This window comes from Pteropus vampyrus, unplaced genomic scaffold (assembly GCF_000151845.1).
Source record: "Pteropus vampyrus isolate Shadow unplaced genomic scaffold, Pvam_2.0 Scaffold528, whole genome shotgun sequence".
NCBI classification, from domain to species: domain Eukaryota; kingdom Metazoa; phylum Chordata; class Mammalia; order Chiroptera; family Pteropodidae; genus Pteropus; species Pteropus vampyrus.
Genome location: NW_011889309.1, coordinates 105,783 through 128,601, shown reverse-complemented (window position 1 = coordinate 128,601; position 22,819 = coordinate 105,783). Strand labels below are relative to the sequence as shown.

The 22,819-nt window shown below is 36.0% G+C and overlaps 1 protein-coding gene across 3 annotated transcripts in view; it reads left to right on the top strand.

Annotated features, from left to right (window-relative positions):
• Positions 1 to 21,183, top strand: part of CRTAM (cytotoxic and regulatory T cell molecule) — a 29,523-nt gene extending 8,340 nt beyond the window's left edge. The window contains exons 3-11 of one of the 3 annotated variants that reach the window (XM_011383577.2): positions 4,591 to 4,737; positions 6,954 to 7,106; positions 9,698 to 9,841; positions 10,844 to 11,005; positions 13,285 to 13,365; positions 15,329 to 15,400; positions 17,204 to 17,350; positions 18,926 to 19,012; positions 20,766 to 21,183. In XM_011383577.2, the coding sequence (XP_011381879.1) occupies positions 4,591 to 4,737; positions 6,954 to 7,106; positions 9,698 to 9,841; positions 10,844 to 11,005; positions 13,285 to 13,365; positions 15,329 to 15,400; positions 17,204 to 17,350; positions 18,926 to 19,012; positions 20,766 to 20,896 (1,124 nt within the window). In that variant the 3' untranslated portion in view covers positions 20,897 to 21,183. Of the gene's footprint in view, positions 1 to 4,590; positions 4,738 to 6,953; positions 7,107 to 9,697; positions 9,842 to 10,843; positions 11,006 to 13,284; positions 13,366 to 15,322; positions 15,401 to 17,203; positions 17,351 to 18,925; positions 19,013 to 20,765 lie in introns of all 3 variants that reach the window. The other 2 variants (XM_011383576.2, XM_011383578.2) reach the window with 2 other exon arrangements.
• The last annotated feature ends 1,636 nt before the right edge of the window (positions 21,184 to 22,819 follow it).

The window sequence follows — 22,819 nt, the reverse complement described above, 5'->3', positions numbered from 1 at the left end:
AAAGAACAGTGACAAATTGAGTGCGGTCCTATTGATTCTTCTTTGTGACCTAAAAAGAGTCACTCGTTTGTTGACACATATTTGAGACAATTTCATTAAAGCTACACTGGAAATCATTTGAATTTGACAAAGTCAGATTCATTTTCACACTTACAATTTTCTCTGTTGATTCTATTTAATAATAATTCATTTTTGTAATAATTTGAATGAAAGCACATTTTGCCTGCTACTTAATAACAGTGGTTTAAGAATTAACTCATAGTGCATCTCTGGTTTTAACTTAACTCTAGTCTTTACTACTCAACAGAACAATTACAAAGTTAAGATCTTATTAAAATATTTATTTCTGAATATATACATTTACTCATGTTTAGTCATTAACTCAACTAACACTTAAAATCTTTCTTTCTGCTGGGCCCTGGGAATACATTTGTCATCCATTCAACCAAGTGAATAAATGGTAAATGACTTTCCCAAGAGCAGTTTGCAACCTATCCACAGAGAAATACTTGTTACCAAATAATTATAAAATACTATGCTAAGCACTACAACAGAAGTCTTTCCAAAGCCTTTGAGAATCTGGAGGAGAGACTAAGTAGGTTGTTTTAGGGAGGACAGGGCCTAACGGCTGGTTGGGCAGGTTTGACAAAAGTGGTGTAATCTGAGTTGTCTTGAAGGAGATGAGAAAAGCATTGTAGGCCAAGAGAACAGCGTGAACCAAGGGAAAGTATGTTCTTGAGCCTGGAACCTTCTGAAAACAGCAAATGGCCATTTGCATGGAGCATCTGGAAGGGAGTATCAGCAAAGGATACTGAAGAAGAGAAGAGTCAAGGTATCTGGAATTTTGTCCTGAATCTTACAAGCAATGGGAGCCTTAACAAATATTCTAATGAAGGAACACACATGATCAAATTTATGTTTTTAAAATGTAATTCTAGAAGCAGATGAAAATGATAAATTAGAGGGAGGTGAGATTAGAAGGATATTATCGAAATGGTCCAAAAAAAGAAACAATGGATGCCTCAACTAAGGCAGTAACAGGAGTGGAAAAAAGAAGAAGAAATTGATTAAAGAGATGTGTTGAAGAGACAGGAGACTAGGGTGTCTCTCAAATATCTGGTATGCAGTGGCTGGTGATGACATTATCAGATACAAGAAAACACCTGAACGGAGCAGGAGCTACATCTGTGTTAGATATGTGTTAGGAGTATAAGGAGCAGTAGAAATGATGGGTTCCAATTCCACTTGTCCAATTTAGGGTCCCTGCAGAACAGGCTTGCTCTGTTATACAGTTTTTAAATATCATCTGTAATAATTTGGGCTACTAAATTGAGAAAAAGAAAGAGTACTCTATTCTTTCTTTAGTCTACTGTGATGACCTACAGTAGAAGTGGAGATCACACACTGCAACTGCCAAAACCTTCAGGAAAAAAAAAAAAAAAAGGAATCTTAAGAAACACACAGGTTTTATTTATTTGTGCTTTTGTAGGTGGCTGTGACTGCTGTGTGCCCTTTTGCTTAAGGGTTGATCACATGCGCTTTGGCGTAAAGTCATTCCACTGATAGGAAAATTAGTTCATGGGATTGGGGGTGGAGATAATGGTGAAGGTCACAGGTTCATTTTCCATACATAAACCAGTCACAATCAATAGCCCCAGACTCAATGAGCAGCCTCATAACACATGCTATCCATAATGGATGAATCCAGTCATGGAAGTAATGACCAAGCCCAGAAGTCAATAGTCAGCTCAGTAAATATGATTTACCAGTGCTAAGTGGTGACCTCCCCCCGGGAGAGAAAACCACAGCCAATCATTGCTGATTTCTGTACACTCAACATTTTGGAACCACGTAAAGCTAATTTGAAAACTGGAACTCTGAAGCTCAGATAGGGAGAAGTAAGCAGTAGGCACACAGCACTCTTGGTCTACAGAAGAAAGGCTAAGGGTAAATAAGGATATACATGTTTTAAAAGCCTTCAGAGGAGGAAGTGGTAAGCAGAGAAGATACCCTACACCCCATCCCTCTGACAAAGCAGGTGAAAGTTTGACTCCAAACTTAGATGAAAAACAATTTAAAAGATGAGCTCCAGTTTAGTTTTCAGTGGCAATGAGAAGATCATGGGGAACTTTTCCTTAGAAGATGTGCCATCAAAACCTAAGTACAGCTATCCTCCTCTTCCACCCTTTAACATGACCTAGGCATATTGAACAATATTTGTAAGCACTACAGCTGAAGCAATGTGGGTCTGTGGCTTCTCATTCAGGCTATTCTTCCTTTCTACAATGATTTCCTGTCTCTAAATCAAACATGGGGTCTACATGAAAATACTGAAAAATAAATAAGCCTGTAAAGCCAAAAGCAAGACTTGGAGAAAAAAAGTGAAAAAAACAACAGTATTCTATGCCTCAAACCAAGCCCTTTCCATCTGAAACTCAAGCATCTATACTTGTGGTCAGTCTGGTCAGCAGCCTGATACTGAATTCTCAACAGCAAGAGCAAACACTAATCTTAAGAGGTACAATTCTTTAGCAATCACTAAAAAGCCATGCTACATTTCACTACAATTTTTAAGACATTGTAAGAATTAAATGACACAATTTAATTAATAATCATGTACCCCAAGAAAAAGGTAATGATACATACATCTTTAAAATGGGAGAAATTTATTTATAAACAGGCTGCAGATACATCTTATCACTCCCATCTCCCCAAATGCAGACAATCTAGACAATCATTTTACTAAAGGGAAGAACACTGGCAAAATTTCTAAGTTTCAACTTCTGGCTCGAAGGATGAAATCAAAGTATATTGCTTAACACTAGTATTTATTCCATCATTGATTAAATGTAGTAATTTCTCTCCTGTCTCTCGATATTCCTATTAACAACAGGAGAGCAAGGATATCTGTCCACTGCCTGCATTTTAGTGCCATCTTGAAAGCTGGCATTAAACCATTACTCTTCAAGCTCACGCTGTGATAGTTTCTGTAAGGAATGAATTTTAGAGAAATATAAAACATAAAAACTTCAGTCTGTTTTTGGGAAGCAAGATAATGCACAAGAACTAGAGTAAAGCAAGAATCAAACTGGAATATTATGTAAACAATGGAAGTCCGACAGCTCCAAAGTCAAAGTCTTAGCTCAGACTCTGCTTCACTTTAGAAGAAATTCTGTTGTCCTTTCAAAGCATTCTACTAATACTCTTATTACACAATTATGGGTTGATTTTATAGATGAGAATATTTCCACGTGACTCAACCTAAGCAGAATTCTGGCCGTATGCCTCAATGCCTTTTTGAAAACACGATCTCTTTTTATTGACACTTTGTTGTTCATTATAATATTGGCTGATGATATGGGTATTTTTCCATTACAACTCCAGCAAACTTTTCCCATGAAAGTCAGAATGAATACAATACAGTAATTCGGGCTTATTATTGCCAGAGGTTAGATTGAAATTAGTGACCTAAGAATGGAAAAATAAAAGGCTGCACCAATTAATTCCCACAGATTTCCAGAGCACTTTTCCTAATACTTAAAATTTATCACAAGAAAATAAACTATTCTTGTTTCTTTCTTTTTTTAAAGTTTAAAATAACACAGAAAAACTCATTACATTTGCTATTTATAATTTCTAACCTCATGGTATCTTATGTTTATGGAAGTGCTCTGTCCTTTCATTCATCAGAATCGTCATCCTCAAAAAATTTTTTTAATTTAAAACTTGAAGAAATAATGAACAGCAATAAATGTGCCGAATCAGCTGTAAAGCCAGTTTATTTTTCTATCAATTTCCTTTTGGGGAGGATAAACTTATAGCTGTTTAGAACTAATTGTTTACCATTCTCTGGGGATTGTGATTTGGGGAAATTAGATTCTCAAATTTGGAGAAAGTGCTGCTGTGGAATATTAAATTGGAAGAGATCTGAGACCATCCTCCCTCTGGTATAGAAGCTCTTCTGCAGATGGTACTTAACTGCTCTCTGTGAAGAGCAGCGCCATAATTCACAAGATCACCATGGGTTATAACATTCTATCTTAGAAACCTAGACACACAACTTGTACTTGAAGGTACAAGTTGCTCATTTTATAAACCCAAGGTAAAAAGGCTGACGTTTCTAGGTCTCATCACTTAGCTACTCTAACCAAATTACATGGGCATGGACTTTGTAGTGCACAGACCTGGGTACAGATCTCAATTCCAGGACCTGTGTGACTTTGAGACTCTATTCCCTCATCTGTAGAATGATCCAAATAATTCTTCCTTTATAGAGTTACTTTTAAAGTTAAATTGAATATAGGTAACAATTCCCGGCATATGACCGAGCAAGTGCCCAATAGACATTGTTCAACTTCCCCTTTTCTCCTTCTAAGACCCCCACCCTTTCCTTCAGACCTCCTTCAAGAGATGTCTTAACTCACACAGTGCTTGCTCCTTTCCTTGCAGTTTTCGTTTTGTTTCAATAAGAAATGTGTGATAAATGATCAAATGGATAAAAGAGGTTGGGTTGAGACTAAGTCTCTGCCTACACTTGGGAGTGACATGGCTTGTGCCAGCCTGATTGTCCCCAATTCTCTTCCTCTGCAGCGGCCTTTCTAACTAACCACACAGAAACCATCACCGTGGAGGAAGGCCAGACACTCACTCTAAAGTGTGTTGTTTCTCAAGCGAAGACCGCCTCCCTGCAGTGGCTTGCTCCGTCAGGGTTCACCATTTTTTTAAATGAGCATCCTGGTAAGTGAAAGAAAAACAAATTACCACGAGACCTCAACCTGAAGGAATTTCCAGACAGACAAGTTGGTGGGACAAAAGGCCAGCATGAGTCATGCAAAGGGTGGGCTTGGCCCCACCAACTGTCATACATGAATCGTACTCAGAAGCCTATTATTTTACACCTGGCTCCTTTTCTGACAGGAAATCTGAAATGGAAACCCCACCAGAATGATTGGTAAAAGGGGCTCAAATTACAAAGCACATTGCCATGTCTTCACCTCACTTCCACATAACTTTTTGAGTTTCAGTGACCTTGAAACAACTGGCAACACAGTGATAGACAGGTAGCCAAATGATTTGGCACCCTTTGTGCTCATGCAACCAACACCATCACCCCACTTTTGGTGTTAGCTGCTTCGTCTTCCATATGAGCAATCCAAACTCACATCACAAAGCTACTTTCCAGATATCTCTTCTTCTTCGTTGGTCTTAACATAAAATCAATATCACTAAGCAATAGGAATTGATAGGACATATTATTTTGGAAAGAAAGGTGGCCACTCCTCTCTTTGTAAACACACATTAAATAAGTCCAAGATGCCTGAGAAGGAAAGAGACTCTTTATTTTTTATTTTTTCAGTGTTATTGAGGTTTTATTGACATATAACATTATATTAGTTTAAGGTATACAACAGTGATTTGATATATGGATATACTTGAAAAGGTTACTACAATAAATTTAGTTAACATCCATTACCTCACATTATTATATATATTTTTTCTTGCAGGATTCTTAAAAATTTATTTAATTCATCTCTTTGGACAGGATTTTACTAAACCCTCTCCTTCATAATGACATTATTTTATATCTCCATTTAACATTTCTAACTGCCACATACTTGAAAAAGTCTCTACAACAGCAAATTTTATTCCACTTTGTCAAAGCAGAGCCTCTAAAAATTTTAATATGCTTTAAAAACATTATTAAATATTGATATGTTAAATATAAAATAGCTATATAATTATTCCAAGCTAAATCAACTATTAATACTAGATTCTAATAGAATAAGTAGATACTAAAAAGTTCGGAGAGGAAAGCTTTAGAGATAATTCTGTTATATTATGCTTTCTGTTGTTTTGGTTTGAGTTCATTAAACTTGGAGGAGATGGATATTCTCAAATGTCTACAGCAGAAAACCTTGATCGAGTTTGGTGGTTCCTAACCAGGGCTAATTTTTGCCCTCTACGGGACATTTGACAATGTCTCAACATAGTTTTGCTTGCTATCACTGGAAAAAGGCAAAAGAAGGAGGAGAGTTCTGGCATCTGGTGAGTAAAGAGGCCAGGGATGCTGTTAAGCATCTTAAAATGCACAGAATAGCCCCCACAACAAAGAATTATGAACTCAAATGTCAGTAGTGCTGATGCTGAGAATGCCTAGATTCTAGAATTCCTAGTTCCTGTAGCATCAGTGTCCCAGGACACACAACCATTGTTCCAGATGAGAAACAACCTCTCTTCGTCAGCCATTCAAAGTTTAACTATGTTACGTTTGTTCATATAATAAATCTTAACAGAAAAAAAAAAAAGGAAAGGAGGGAGGAAGGAAAGAAAGGAGGAAGACAAAATCACCCATTTCTGCTAAGGGAATTTTGACCTGAGATGGACATCCCATGGAGCTTGCTTTTTTTTCCTCTCCCTCTCTCTCTCTAAACACTTGGAAGGACTAACTCATAACCTTTGGGGAACTTCAAATAATAATGACTTTTAAAAATTAAAAATAAAAAGCACCCAGCTGGAGCAATGAATATCAATGCATTTACCTTCCATTCTTCACATTCATTGTGGCAAGACAACATCAAATGAATCAGATTTCAAAGAGGTAAATCCTAGTGGGGCATTTTTCATAATGTAAAAAACAAATTATTTAAAATTCTCCTGCGACTTGAATTTTTCACCAGCATAGTATTCTTAATTTCCTACAAACACAAATAAAGCAAATCGTTTATTTCACAGATAACAGTATCAAAATATTTCATTTTCTAAACTAACTTTAAGCTATTAGGAGGTATCCAGCTGGTAACACTAGAATTTGAAAGTCAGCTCAATCAAAGATGTGACATTTGTTCCTTTAAAGTGTGAAAATCAAAAGCTATTCCTGTGAACAATCAATCTACTGAGAGTCTGTATTCATCTGATACCTTCCCTCATAACAGCTCTTTTTCCCTCCTGTACAGCTTTAAAAAATTCCAAATACCAGCTTCTTCATCACTCCCCCAATCAGCTCTTTATCAGCGTGACAAATGTAACACCACAAGATGAAGGCACCTACAAGTGTTTACATTACAGCAACTCCGTGAGAACAAAGGAAATGAAAGTGATCGTGCTGGGTAGGTGCCTGAAAGCCGGTAAACCCAGTATGGGAACAGTATACTTAGGAACATAATAGAACATTTTTAAACTTAATGTTTAATTTTAAAATGTTACCTATAGCAAAGCATTTCCTGGACACCTCTACCATCTTCTGATGGAAGGAAACAGAAAAAGACATTTTGAGTTGCAAGCCCTAGGTTAAAATGTGAATTTGTGAAATTCATCTTTGGCGTCAACTAAATTTTCTCTTCAAGGAACTAAAAAAAAGAATTGATATTTTATGACCTGCAACTATGTGCCAAATACTGTGCTAAATTCTAGGGAATCAGAGATGAATTAAGCACAATCTCTGCCCACAAAGAGTTTGCATACTAGTTTAGGAAGGCACATAAAGTAGAACATTATGACAGCACATCCTAAGATAAAATGAATTCAGATGTAACTGCACTGGACAATCAGCTCACATTCTCTGCCAAAACAAGTTTCTCTCTTCTATTGGGAGGTGGGGTTGAGAGACATGGATAGGAAGTGATAGACTCCTGATCATCTGAGACTTGCTCAGTTCTGTAGATAGTCAGTTGCGTTCAATGTGAGTCTTACTATCTTTACTTTTTGCTTTTTGTGACAGATCAATTAAAAACATTGCTTTTTATTTGTCTCTAAATAACATAATTCCACATATCACACAAATGAATTTCTTAGACTTCTCTTGAATTAGTATAGTGTGATGGCTACCTTCAAGTAATGACATGGTGACAAAGTGTCAAGAAAGAAGTGGCTCCTGGGGGCTTTGAGAACCAATGTGACTCAGCTCACGGGCTCTTTCCCTGCACCTTATTGGCTACCTCAACAGCTCTCTGGCTCAGGCTGCTTGTGTGCCCTTCTGGGGTCTCTTAATAACCTATCTATACCTCCATCATCGAACTTAACACATGACATTTTAATTAACAGTTTAAGGGCTGAGTTTATCATCAGACTATTAGTTATTTGAAGGACCTTATCTTTTTCATATCTATATTGGCAGCATCTGACACATCTAGTACATACCTGGAGCTGGATTTACAGTGTCTTGATGGCAGGTGGATGAGTACATAAATGTGGAAGAGTGTAGGTCTGGACCAAAGTGTGAAGTAGAATGTGAAAGAAAAAGAAGTAAGCCTAATTAAAAAGTATTTTCAAGACAGGAGTAGGGGAAAAAAAAAAAAAAGGCCAATGGGCCTTTTATAAGGCACATGCATCTTTGATGTTAGGAGAGGACAGAAGTAATTGACCTGGAGGTGAGTTATATATCCAGGAAAGTTTAGAGCTGAAACAGCCAACTCATAAACCAACTCCTTTATGTTACAGACAAGGAAGCTGATGAAACCAGAAATTGGGGAACGAATCCAAGTTCTTATAACTAGTTGGTAGCAAAGGTACAATTAGAATTCAGGCCTCTATTTCTCACCTAGTGCTCAACCAATCAAATGTGTCATATATCAAATGTCAGAATTACTTTTGTCAAATGGCCAACAAATATTTGAAAAGATGCTCAACATTGCTAGCTATTAGGAAAATGCAAATCAAAACCACAATGAGATACCATCTCATACCTGTTAGAATAGCTATAATCAACAGGACAGGTAATAACAAATGCTGGAGAGGATGCAGAGAAAAAGGAACCCTCATACACTGCTGGTGGGACTGCAAATTGATACAGCCACTATGAAAAACAGTATGGAGTTTCCTCAGAAAACTAAGAATTGATCTACCATATGATCCAGCAATCCCTCTACTGGGTATTTACCCCAAAGACTTGAAAACCCATATCCCCAAAGATATTTGTACACCGATGTTCATAGCAGCATTATTCACGGTGGCCAGGATATGGAAGCAACCAAAATGTCCTACATTAGATGATTGGCTAAAGAAGCTGTGGTACATATATACAATGGAATATTAGCCATAAGAAGAGATGAAATACAGCCATTTGCGACAACATGGATGGACATCGAGATAATCATGCTAAGCGAAATAAACCAGACAGAAAAAGTTGAAAATCACATGATATCACTGATATGTGAAACATAAACCTAAAAGCAACAAATGAACAGGACAAACAAACAGAGACTCATGCACGTGGACTATAGACTAGTGGTTACCAGAGGGTAGGGAATGGGGGGAGGAGAGAGGAGAACAGGTTAAAGGGGATAAAATATGTGGTGACAGAAAGAAATCTAATTATGGGAGGCGAACACACAGTATAAACATATATATGCCTTACTATTAAAGTGTACAGCTGAAACTTATTGGATTTCATTAACCAATGTCACCATAAAAAATTAATTAATTTTTTAAAAAAAAGAATTACTTTTGTAACATAGTCAGTTTGGGAATTTTCAGGGACTAATCACTCTCTGGGTAACAAACATTCTGACTAGAGGCAAAGTAGCTTTACAAGTACATAAAAGACTTTTAACTGTACTCTTGGAAAGGTCAAGTAAAAAAAAATATGGCCATTATTTAGACCATACCTTACAATGATCCCAGCAGATATTAGGCTCTGTGCTTTGCTGAGATATCGTAGACCAGCTAAGTAAGCACAGAAAAATCTTTTTTTTTTTCCTAGCAACTCCTTTCAAGCCAATCCTGGAAGCTTCAGTCGTCAGAATGCACAATGGAGAAGAACATGTTATACTTAAATGCTCCACCATGAGAAGCAAGCCCCCTCCGCAGATAACCTGGCTATTTGAGAACAACATAGAACTCTATGGTAAGGGAAGAAAATGCTTCTTTCCTCCTTCATTTTCCTTCCCAGTTAAATTTTCAAGGGATTTCTAAATGTTCTGGCACCCTCTGGTGGCAGGAGTTGCCAGAAAACACCATTCAATAATTCATTAGTTCTTTTTCAGACAAATTATCCTTATAAACAATCAATATTACCCCTTAATCTTGAACAATTAATCACAAATAGCATGAATGTGTGTTTTACTTAAAACAAGGTAGAAATCTAAAATGTGATATTTATTAAAATGCCTTAAAATTTGACAAAATTTCACGAAATAAAAGGTAAAATAGAGCTAATACCCTGAGCATAAACTTTTTAGTAGGCATAAAATTGAAAACACATTTAACATAATACATGATCTTTCTTACATAGTGTAGTACTGTGTCATATGCACAATGACAGATAAGAATATTATGGTAACAAAGAATCTAAACTTTAAGTCTTTTGATTGAAGCAAACAATTAATTGTCATGCTTGGGAACTATTCATAGTTCGCTTATATTTCAACAGACATTATATTTGATTTTACATAATCATAGATTCTTAGAGCTGGAAGGAACTCTTTATTGTTGAGGAAACCAAGGGTCATATGGAGTTCTAGAGAGAAAAAACCTAAAACCCAAGTCTGATTCCCAGGCCAGAACGAATTCTACTGCATTAAACATCTCTCCTTTAATTTGCCTTGTTTATTCAACCAGAGTCTTTGCATTTTACAACAATGTAAGACTGTCCTTCTTATATAACTGTTACAAGCTTTGGATTTTTTTTCAGTAGTGAAGGGTTTATAGAAACCTATTTATTCTGTTTGCCTGCTTCCCTTTGTAACTAGGGCCAAGTATGTACAAGGCAGGTATCTGTGATTAGAATGAAGTTAGAAATCTAACAGGTTTGTCAAGCTGTGAAGGTCCTTGGTTTCTGAGAGAACCAAACACATTTAGTAATGTTAAATAGCCACAAGCTCATACACCTTTTGAAATTTCTCCACAGGTGAAACCCACCATGAATTTGAAAATGATGGCAAGAAATGTAATAGCAGCAGCACAATCAGAGTCCATGCATATGGCAAAAACTCAACAGTGGACTGCATTATTCGACACAAAGGCCTGCAAGGAAGAAAACTGGTAGCATCTTTTCAGTTCAAAGATTTGGGTAAGAAGAACTAATGATTATGTCTATAATCATTTTTAATTTACCTTAGTATTACACTATCAAACAAAATTAAATGGAGTGGGAAAAGTCTTTCAGAGTGAGATTACTGTCAACAAAGCTCTCCTTATAGCAAACTCTTTTAATGGTTGAAATGTCTCCAGCTGGGCGAGAGGGATCTAACTGTTTCAATATTTGGAAGGACCCCAGTTGTGCCAAAAGCCTAGCACAGTGTCATAGGCAGTGTCATGCTTGTTTTTTTATAGTGACAGCTAGTATAACTTGAACTTACATCATTTTATTACAGTCATGTTTTTGGAAAGATTATATGAAGCATCTTTATATTTGACCCCAAAGGACATACTATTAACTGAAATAAATATAAACTTGTCTATATCGTTTTATGTTAATATAAAGCACTCATACAGCCAGATTGTCATGATTGCTCTTTAGATTTATTTTGTTATAACTGTTTTAAATATTTTAGTATAATCATGTTAATATTCTGAGTAAAACACAATAATAATAAACAAAACATCAAATATTAAATGTGAAGAGGAGTTGCGTCCATTTACAGAATCTCTGTTCTCTCATTCCTTCACTATAAGTTAAAGAAACAATTTTAAAACTATATAAAACTTTTTGAGCCAAGAGGCATCCGATAAGAAGCAGCATGAACCACACCAGTCACTTTCTCATCAAACCAAAAGTAGTTTTTGAAGCAGCTGCATTTAGAAGACTCAAGAACCCACAATAATCTGACACAAATATTCTTGCCTCGTTATGATCCATCCCCTCTCCAGCCTCCGCCCTCATCAGTGGAATGGGAGCACAGGGCATCCGGGGGATGTAGGAGGATCACCAAAGAGAAAATTAGACCTTATTTATCTAATGCTTCTGAAAGACATTCAGAATCTTAAATTTTAAAAAAAAAACAATATTGAAAAAAATTTTTTTCTTTTCAGCAATTGTTCAAACAACCTACAAATCATTACTACTGCAGAGGGAATCGATTTCTCCTTTCTAGCTATAGTCCTATATGACTCAAAATCATAGTCATAAAATATTTCTAATAATAATAATAGGTTAAAACTTTATTTTTATTTATGACTTATCGATTATTTAGCACCTACTGCCGGATCTCCAATTAGTATTTGAAGACCAACTCCAGTATCAGCTGTTGGTGGCTTCCATTTAGTTATGACTTCTCTTTGGCAAGCTACTTCATTGATACACAGATATTACAAATATTTTCTTCATCAAATGATTTAAAAATTTTGCTTACTGAGGATGCTTTAAAACACTTTTACGAATGAGCATTCTGACCCCTTTCATCTTTACACTCTGCACAGTGGAACAGGGGAGAAATGAGGACCAGGCGAGCATAGCATCTAGGAAAAGAAACGTGCCATCCTTAGAAAACCCACAGTGGTGCTTGGATGAGAACAGAAGAGCAGGGATAGATGAGACTGTCTTCAAAGTGATTTATCTTTTTAGTATTCCAAATGAGGATTATTGTTTTCCTATAATTTAGTGCAAGATGGGATAAAAACAAAAAGTGGAGCCACAGTTTGCAAACTTTTAGATTTCAAGGCCTCTCTACAAACATACGAGTAATTAAAAACCCCAAAGAACTTTTACTTATGTGAAATAAAGTTATTGAAATTTATCTATTAGAAATTAAAACTGAAAAAACTTTAAATGTTTTTTATTCAAAAATAATGTACTACATACTAATAGAAATGGCATATTTTTATGGAAAAATAGCTGTATTTTGCAACACTAAAAAATGTGAGAAAAAAAATGGCATTCTTTTATATCTTGAAAATCTCCTCAATGTCTGGCTTAACAGAAAACAATTAGGTTCTCATAACTACTACTTTCAATCTCATGCAATATATTGTCCTTCTTGGAGCCTGACTGCAAAGCTGCCTAACAAATAAGTAGGCCTATATGTAAAAGGGTACATAGAAAGAGGGATTGACAGGTAGATGGATAGAGATAGAGATAGCGAATACGCTTTGCTTATCACTGCCAAATGCACCACTCTTCAGAGGTCCAGCGTGCTGTATTTCTAAGCCAGGCAGCTTAGCAGATGGACAATCAGCAGGATACAGATTCACGAAACAGCACAAGAGCCGCAGAACTCATAGTTCTGAGGTTTCTGCAAAACCTCCACAAGCAGATAGCAGCCAAATACATTCTCCAGCCTATTGTACTGAGTACGATGTGGGTAAAATTGTTCTCTGTAGTTGTAGAATTTTGTTTTTCTTCTTTCCTAGTTACTGATCAAGAGACAGCTTCAGATGCCCTGGAGAAAAGCTCTTCATCCTCACAAGACCCTCAGCAGCCCACCAGAACTGGTAAGTGTCGAAATCGTTAAAACAAAACAAACAAACAAAAAAAATTGTGACTCTTTAGGAAGTCGATTATTCATTTCTAAGTTTTACATTTTTTCTTCGACTTTGTAACAAGACCATACAGGACCCTCTCCATCTGATTCTAGCTTTGTGATGACCTAGAGAAGTGCCATATCAGGAGTGTTCACTCTGTGGGATGGGCTTCAGGGTAACTATTGCCTTGTTAGGCTCTCTCTCTCTCTCTTACACACATACACACACACACACACACACACACAACACACACAATTGTGACATTTGAATTTTCACTATAGTAAAGGGCAAGGTTGAATTCATTTATAGAAAGAATCGTTTCTTTGTTTTTCAGTTTAGAACAGAACAAACACAAAATAAAGACTTGGTATCAACAGAAAGCAAAGAAGCAGAATCTGGAGATTTGGTGTTCTTTGTCATTGAATAACAAAATCCTCTTTGAAGGCTCATCAGTTACTTCGTCGACAAGAATTCAGATAGTTTTTGAAATATAAATGCAGAAGCATTTAGAAAGCCTAAATTATAATTCCAGTTTTTTACACAGTGAACCACTAGATGGTTAACTCTGAACAATGATCATATATTTAATTTATCTTTTAGCTAGCATAGTATCTGGTACTCAGCTGGTACTCAGAAAATGCAGTATAGATGAGTGAATGGATGAATGCATGCAGTTGCTATGGTGCTTTCATAAATTCCTACATGTCTTCTTTCTATTTCATATAGTGTCTCTATAACAATTTAATTTGGTGGAATAGTGCTTTCGTATCATTATATTTATAGTTCTGAGTATTAGATCGCATTTAACAATTTTTTTTTATCTTAAGTAATATTTAAAAGTAAGTGTTTGGGGCTTTAAATGCTGATAAATACAATATGTGCCATACAGTTTTTTGAAGGACAATGAAAATTGAAATTGAAGTGAAACAGCCACATTACTTGCTTTAATAATCCAATATTTTTACACATTTAGAATCTATTTGTCTTTAAATTGGCTTTCGTCACTACTAAATAACTCAATTTTCTGCCCTACATTTTAAAATGTAATGTAAGATTTTTAAAATATGATTTTTAAACTTCCTTTCAGCTTTCAATTTCTACAATCTTATACTGTTAATAGTAGCCATTTTCAGTAGAAGAATGGGTGATTTCATTCCCCTCAGGATCCACACAGTGGCACTGTTCATCGGGCTAAAAAGCAAGAGACCGCAACAGAAACAATGAAAACAGAAAATAGGGAGGATAAACAGCAAAATCAGAAAAAGAGCCCTCTTATTTTTATAATTTCTTTTACCTAGCAAAAGCATCATAGTACATCCCACTTCTGTGGCAAGGGTTGACATGGAGACATGCACAGTTTTGAATAACAACTAAGCCTACTTTTCAACATAAAAACCAAGCCTACTTTTCAACATAAAAACCATTGCTTTGGGCATTTGGGGCTGTAGGTTTTCCATCCATAAAACTCTCCACTGTTCAATTGCTATCTTGAAGCATCTTAAGGACCTTCTCACTAATAGGCCTGATTCAGGAAAGAAGTATACAATAATGGTTTTAATTTGGGGTTCTGAATTTCAATATTGGCTCTGCCACTTACTTGCTGCAGGGCTTTAGAAAATTTATTTACTTATTCAAAACTCTGTTTGCTCAGACCTGTGATGAGGAATTATATAAACCAAATACTCAGTTTAAGGCCTGGCACAAATTAAATGTTCAATAAACGCTTACCTTTAAAAAAAATGAGGCAAATTGACCCTGGCCATTTGCAACCCTGGCCAAGTCAGTAGTTTTAAAATGACCTCATTGTTGGTTTTTGATGAGGATCACTTCATTTGATTTCCAAAGCTGCTTTGGGGTGACTATGTGTATATATACACACTATACATATATAGTCATATGTATATTTCATGTGTTTCATTCACCTTAGTCACAGTAATAGAAGATTCTAGTACATCAGAGATGGAAGAGGAAGAACAAACCACTCAAGACCCTGACTTGACCACTGGTAAGTGTCCCCCACCGCATTTAGAATAAACACTTGACATCTTAACCTCTTAATCAATAAATCTAAAGATGTTTTTCCATCTTCATTTTTCTTGTTCTTTCTATTGGTTAATCACTCCCGTGCTCCTTGACTTAGTTGCCTCCCTGGCTTATTTGACATACTCTGCTTGGTCCTGTTACTTTTTACTAACTACTCCTTCACTGTGTCCATTAACTAGCTTCCCTTCCTCCTCTTCCTTCTTATATGTAGATATGCTTCTGATTTTCCTTCCTCATCCTTGGTTCTTTCCACAATTCTTAAAGAATTTACCCATTCCAAAAACTGTTCCTGTTGCTACCAGCAGGAGATTTCTATACCTGTATTTCCAGAACATTCTCCTGAGCATCAGTCCCTGTTTCATACCATTTCCTACATATCTCTAGTTGATTCTTCTGCTATATCCTCAAACTCAACATCACTAAAAACTGAACAGCATCTTTACCCACAGCTTATTTAAAGCATCACGGAGACCCAAACCTTGGTGTCGTCCTTCATTACTATGTGTGCATGTGTATGTGTGTGTACATGTGTGTGTGTGCATGCATGTGTGTGTGTGTCTATTAGCCTATACTACATATAAATTCAGTCAGTTTCCAAGGACTTTTGAGTCTTCTCTTTCAGGTGCCACCACTCTGATGCAGACCTTCATGTCTTCTTTTATAATCCATTTTTAGCACTTAACTATCAAAACATCCCTTTGAACTTTTTACACCTGTGTTCAGAAAATCTTGGTGACTTCCCATAGTCTACAATGTAGAGCATAAGCCTTAAATCCTCCATAAGGTGTATTTTACCACCTCCCTATGCAGTTCTGTCTCTGTAAAGTCCTGACAAGAATGCACATTTTTTTTCCTGAAAACATCTCATTTTGATTACCCTGCCCTCGTTTATTCTAACCAGCTCTGATGAAAGAAAAGACCTCATCACTCCTCTCCCTATACCTCTTTCAAGGTCAATATCTTCACTGAAAAATTTCCTGACAAACTTGGGGGCCACTCCTGCCTCTGAATCCCTGAACACATTATTATATTAACACATGTAGATCTAAAATTTGGCATAGATAGCTTCCTTCTGTTTGTTTTTTATTAATCTATTTGTTTACATATATAGACAACTATCACCTAAATCATAAGGATTGTGTCTTATGCAGCTCCAAGCACAATGTTCTACACATAGCTGATACTACTTAATTGCTTCTTGGTTGAGATGAGGGGACCAGTACATTTAGCAAACCTAGAGCCCAGAATTCTAGGTTTAGAAAGACCTAGAATTCTGGGCTCTAGGTTTGCTACATGTAAGGGGTCATTCAGTTTATCTCCAAATGCCTTCATGTAGGACCACATTTAAGCTAGCCAAGAATAATAAATATTCATTTTATTCACATAGTTTTTCAAATTCCCTAACACCCTCTTTTACTACCTAAACTACACTTTGCTAAAAAAAAAAAAAAAAATCAATTTGAATCCTCAGACTATAATTTAAGTCAATATTCTCACGTTTTCTCCAGAAATGAAAAATAACTAGTTTAATATCTATGTAACTTAAAAACCTTTTTAAAATCATCCCACAAAATTGCTTTATTTGTATTCTTGTTTTCGGAGAATAAATAGTATGAACCTCTTTACCATCAGGGTAAAGCTCTTCTTTGTCTCTTCATCTGAGCTGTCTATTAGCCTATACTACATTTTAGAAGTATTGTGTATTCTCCTCAGTGACCTAAACAAACCCTCAAACTGTCTAAAATCCTTTTATTTTTCCTTCTAGGAGCAAATTCTCAGTATACAGGATTGATGAAGAAGAAAAGTGGCATACTGCTCCTCACTCTTGTGTCCTTTCTCATTTTCATACTCTTTATTATCGTCCAGCTCTTTATAATGAAGCTTCGGAAAGCACATGTGATATGGAAAAAAGGTGAGTGGGCAGAGCACCTAATGGAGACTGAGATGCTGAAACAATAGGCTGGCAAACAAGAAAATTCTGTCAATTAAAGTTTTTCTGCTCCATGCTGCACAATTTATTTGACAGGTGTTGTCACTCAAATAAGCAAATGTTTGCTTTGCAGTAAACACGGGTTGTGAATCTCCAGGAACTATAGTAAAAGAGTGCATAACCAAGAGAAACTAGAGTAGCTCCAGGAATTAGAATTAAATTACAGAAGCTTCTACTCATAAAAAGATACACAGTAAAGAGCTCATTTATTCATTCATTCATCCATCTATTCAATAAGTATTCACTGAGCACCTATTGTGTGCCAGGCACTGTTCCGGGTACTGGAGACACACCTGTTAACAAGATAGAGTAGGTTCCTACTCTCAAGGAGTTCATATTCTAGGAATGGTCAATCAAAGATTGAATATAACAGACTGTTTCAGTCCCATTCTTACTTTGAAAAAATGCACTCCACTTCCTTCACCCATAATATGTTAGAAATATTTTCCTAAGCATTCTGATTAAAAAGTTATCATTAGAAAAAAGTATTATACAACTAACATAAAAAATACCTATTAAAATACGTAGACTCAACATATCTCAGAGCCGGAAGGGAACTTAGAAGTTATCCAGAATAGCCGTCTACTGGATTCATTCCACAAGTGTATGCCCAGATTAAATCCCCTCCTTATTTCTGAGTGGTTATTTAGCCCTGTGCTATTCAATACAGTAGCCACAAAATGGCTATCGAGCACTCGAGATGTGGCCAGTCCTCTTGAGATGTGCTGTAAGGATAAAATACACACCCAATTCTCAAGACTCAGTACACACACACACATACACAGATATAATATATCTAATGATAACATATTGGATCTACTACTTAAATGAAATATATTACTAACTTATTTTCACCTGCTTCTTTTTACTTTTCGAGCATGGCTAATAGAAAAATTAAAACTACAGTGTGACTTACATTATAGTGCTATTGGACAGTGCTGATTTAGCCACATATGATTCGAACACCTTCAGTGACGGAGAACCCATTATATCTCAAAGCAAAATACTACATCTTTGAATAGCTACAATCCTTTTAAAAGTACCACTTCTCTGAGTTTAATATCAGTCTCTCTGGCTTTCGGATGGACTAAAATTCTCATGATAAGTAGACTGAAAAACAAGATCTGCCTTTTCAACTCTACCTGCACAATAGACAAATGTCATTGTATTGTTCCGAAATTTCCCATTAATGCTTCACCCCCAGAATTCTTTAAGGGCTACTGAAATCATTCTTTCCCAAAGGACAATATTTAATTCTAATCTGCCATCATTTGACTTCTGCAACTCTTATACTGCCTCGCACAGTGTTTGTAGGATTCAAGGCAAAAAAATAAAAAATGATTCGTTGAATGAGTAAGGACATGAGGTATGGATGGGGGAATGATAAGTCCACTATTATATAAAAACAGAGGTATAATCTTATTCAAACATACATATCTACATATAGGTGATGTTCATGGCACCTGAAATTAATAACTTAGTTTTCTTTATTTGCAGAAAATGAAATTTCTGAACACACTCTAGAAAGTTACAAATCAAGGTCAAATAATGAAGAAACATCATCCCAAGAGAAAAATAGCCAAAGTAAGTCAACCATGTGACCTGAGATTTGAAAAATGAGGTTCATTAATTTATTGCCTTTAAGAGAGAGGGTAAAAAATCAAAGTTTATTTTTTAGCACTAGAAAGTCAATTGTCTAAATCATCTTGTTGAAGTTAAGGAACTGCATCTTAAAAAAAATAAGAAGTAGCTTTCAAATTCTTGTAGCCGAAGGTAAGCCCCTTTGGGAAGCTATCCCTGAGTCCTCAGTGACACATACAGGCACAACTCTGGACTATATGTCCTTCCTGTGCTCCAGAGTAGCCTATAAACATCTTCACCAATGAAGCTCTTCCACACCATATTGTTATTTTTGGTGTGTTGATTTAGCTACCATGATGCTCTTTCAGGTGGTAAATAATTGGATTTACTTTATGTGTATCCCCAGACTCTAGCACAGGACTCGGCATAATGGAGTTTGATAAATTTGTATAGAATAAATGAATACAAGACTTAACTAACTCAAGCAGAAATGTTTCCAATTTTTTGAATGACTTCATTGCAATTTCTCAAGCAAAATATGTAAAGAAAATGAAGAGTTTAAAAGGAAAGAGAGAAAGAGAGAGAGAGAGAATTCCTGACAAAGATCTAGTACACAGAAGCTAGAATTATAATAAGGCAAGAGCCTTATACCTTCCAACCATTTTGTTTCCTCCATTCAAATTAATTTATTCTATCTGCTAAGAGTTCCAAGAAATGCAGTAAGCTTTGCCACTAGTTTCTGTCAGTTTTGTTGAGGCTTTTGTCAGAAGTGTGTCTTTACAATACCTCGGCCTTTTTTGTTTTGACCTAATAGGGTGTGACATTGAAAGAAAGAATAGCTGTACTAGCATGGAAAGGGGTACAAGGGATCAGACTGTGTGAGAACTGGGGGTGGGAGGGGAAAATGTGTAAGCTACATACAGTCTGTTGTATTGCAACCCATGTTTGTATAACATCAGTCTCTTCATATGTCAATATAATGTGTAAATATAATGTGTAAATATAATGTGTAGAAGGATGTCAATATAATGTGTAAATGATGTCACTATAATGTGTAAATGTGTTGCTTCCTATGCCGATTTCCCTAGGAAAGGGGAACTAAAGCAGTAAAATTACAACCTTTAGCAGGAAAAGAAAAGCTCTAAGCTGCTGAACAAGCAGATGTCCTTGCAGTTACACCTTAAGAAAGTTTAAAGTGAGTACCTGCACTCAGGACTCTCTCCCCAGAAAGATCTATCCCCAGGGGCTTGCCACAGCTCAAGGAGGTTCACTTTCTCCCGGGCTCTGATATCCACTTCCATCCCCCTTCCCTCAGTGCCCTCAAATACAGCATTTCAACTCTGTTGTGCTCACTTAAAAGATACTCACTCTCTGGAGCCACTACAGTCTGTGTAGATTTGCATAGGCTTTGAATGGTCAGCAGCAACACTATTTTACCCATAAGCCCTGTGACATATAGTATAAAATTTTGCTGAAGGCAATGCGGTTTTTGTTTAGCAACACATGTGTTATCTTATAGCAAAAATATCTATATGTTTATGTCAGGTTTATGAGTGTATTCTTTATGTAACAAGATTTTTTCAAAATTAAACTATAACAATGCATTTAGATAATTTATAGGCATCAATGAAATTCAGATTCAATTTTTTAAGACATAACACATGGACCTAAAAATATCATGTGCAATCACTGTTTCAAATAAAGAGGTGCAATGCTGTTCAAATAAATTTTCATCTTTGAAATGGTTTTCCTTTAGCTACCCGTTCTAAGAGCTGCATGAACTATATCACACAGTTGTACTCAGAAGCAAAAATAAAGCAGAAGGAAAATGCACACCATTCAAAATTAAAAGAAGAGTATGCTCAGATGCCAGAGAGCATTGTGTAGTGCTCCCTGCAATAGAAAATATAATTTCAAAGCAATCGCATCATCACTTCCGTGGACAGCCTATGGGAAGAAGCCCGATTACTGTGACAGAAAAAACATACTTTGAGCGCAATGCAAGATGGTGTCCTGCCTCGTCAATCTGCCCCAGATTAAAAGCAGCAAAATGAGGACCAAACCATGGACATAAAGCTGCGTAGTTTAAAAAATAAGTAAATAACCTCTTATGCCTGACACTACTTCAGAGCAGGAAGAGTCTACTAAACCTTGGGATTAAGTCTGCATGACTAACTAACATCTTACTGTGAAGGAACAGTTTTTAGATGGAACTAGTGAAACTATTTAAATTTTTTTTTTTAATCTTTTCTTTTGGTTTCCAAATAAAGAACTTTGGGATGAAAAGGACTTAAAGAAGGTCTCTAGTCCTGGGAGCTTACTTTCAAGATGGACTTGAAGATGTAACCAGCAGGTACACTGTCAGGGAGAAGTGATACATAATAACTAATCAGTCAGATGAGCATGACCACCCTAAGACAAGTGTGAGTTCAAGGTAGGCCCAAAGATTCAATTTTCGTAGATTTTCTTGCTAAATCACGCAAGCTGACCTGGTGACTTTTTTTTTTTTTTAATGACACTTTATTACAAAAGCATACAAAAGAAAAATAATGAGTTTAATTTACTAATGACCTAATAGAAACTTTTTAAAAATTATTTAACCAAGAGCAGAACATACATATATTTCTTTTTCTAATGGTGGTATTCCAAGTTCTAGTGGTGGTATTCCTACTTTCACATGTGAAAGTGACATGTGGCATATCTTTTTCCCCCTTCCCATCAGTTTATTTAAAGTAGAACAAACTCTGATATTTATTTGTGACATTTCTGATTGTTTGGATCTGAATAACTTAATTCTAAAATAATACTCCCCCCCACACACACACACACACTCTACCATATACACTCAAATTATTAGTTTGTAATTTGTTACAGAGGTCAGATCTAGCTGTGCTGATTTTTTTTCTCTTGATAACTTTTTTTAACAATCACAAAATTACTGCAAGTTGTAAAGAGAACAAAGCATTTTTCCTTCTGAAATATTTGAAAGTAAGTTGACATGATGCTCCATGACACCCCAAATACGTGAGTGTATATTTTCTACAAACGGGAACAGTCCCCTTTATAACTACAATGCAACCATCAAAATCAGATTAACATTAATATATTTCTACTGACAGTTCTCAGACTCTGTTCAAGTTTCTCCAATTGTCCTAGAGGATCTAGTTCAGAATCACATTTTAGTCTTATATATTTTGGCACAGTTCCTCAATCTTTCCTTCACTTTCATGACCTGGACATTTTTGAAGGGTATGGGCATTATTTTGTAGTCTGTCTCTAAGTCTGGCTTTGTCTGATGTTTTCTTATGATTAGATTCAGGTTACACAATTTTGACAGGACTATTGTAGAAGTGTTGTTTTATCACATTGTATTTTATTTATCTCATTATTGATGATGTTCACTTTGATCACTTGATTAAGGCGGTGTCTGCCAGACTTCTCTATGTAACAGTTACTCTTCTCTCCTTTCTAAGATAATATTTTGTGGAGAAATGCTTTAAAACTATGTAGCTATCCTGTTTCTCATCATACTTTCAAGTTATTCATGTATTTACTTATGTCTGCATGGACTCATGTTTTCCTCTGTTATTCAGTGGGTTACAATCTGCTACTATCCTATATTATTCACTAGGTTATAACTTGTTGCTATCAAATTAATCTGTTGTTAATTTGATGATCAAATTGTGGAAACAGGCTTTTGTGTCCTTCTCGTCCTCAGTCTTTGAGCACTTTCTTGCTTTCTGGTACAAGCATATTCTAGGCTTATCTTAAATTTTTCCTGCCCTGGCCCTATAATCAGCCATTTCTCCA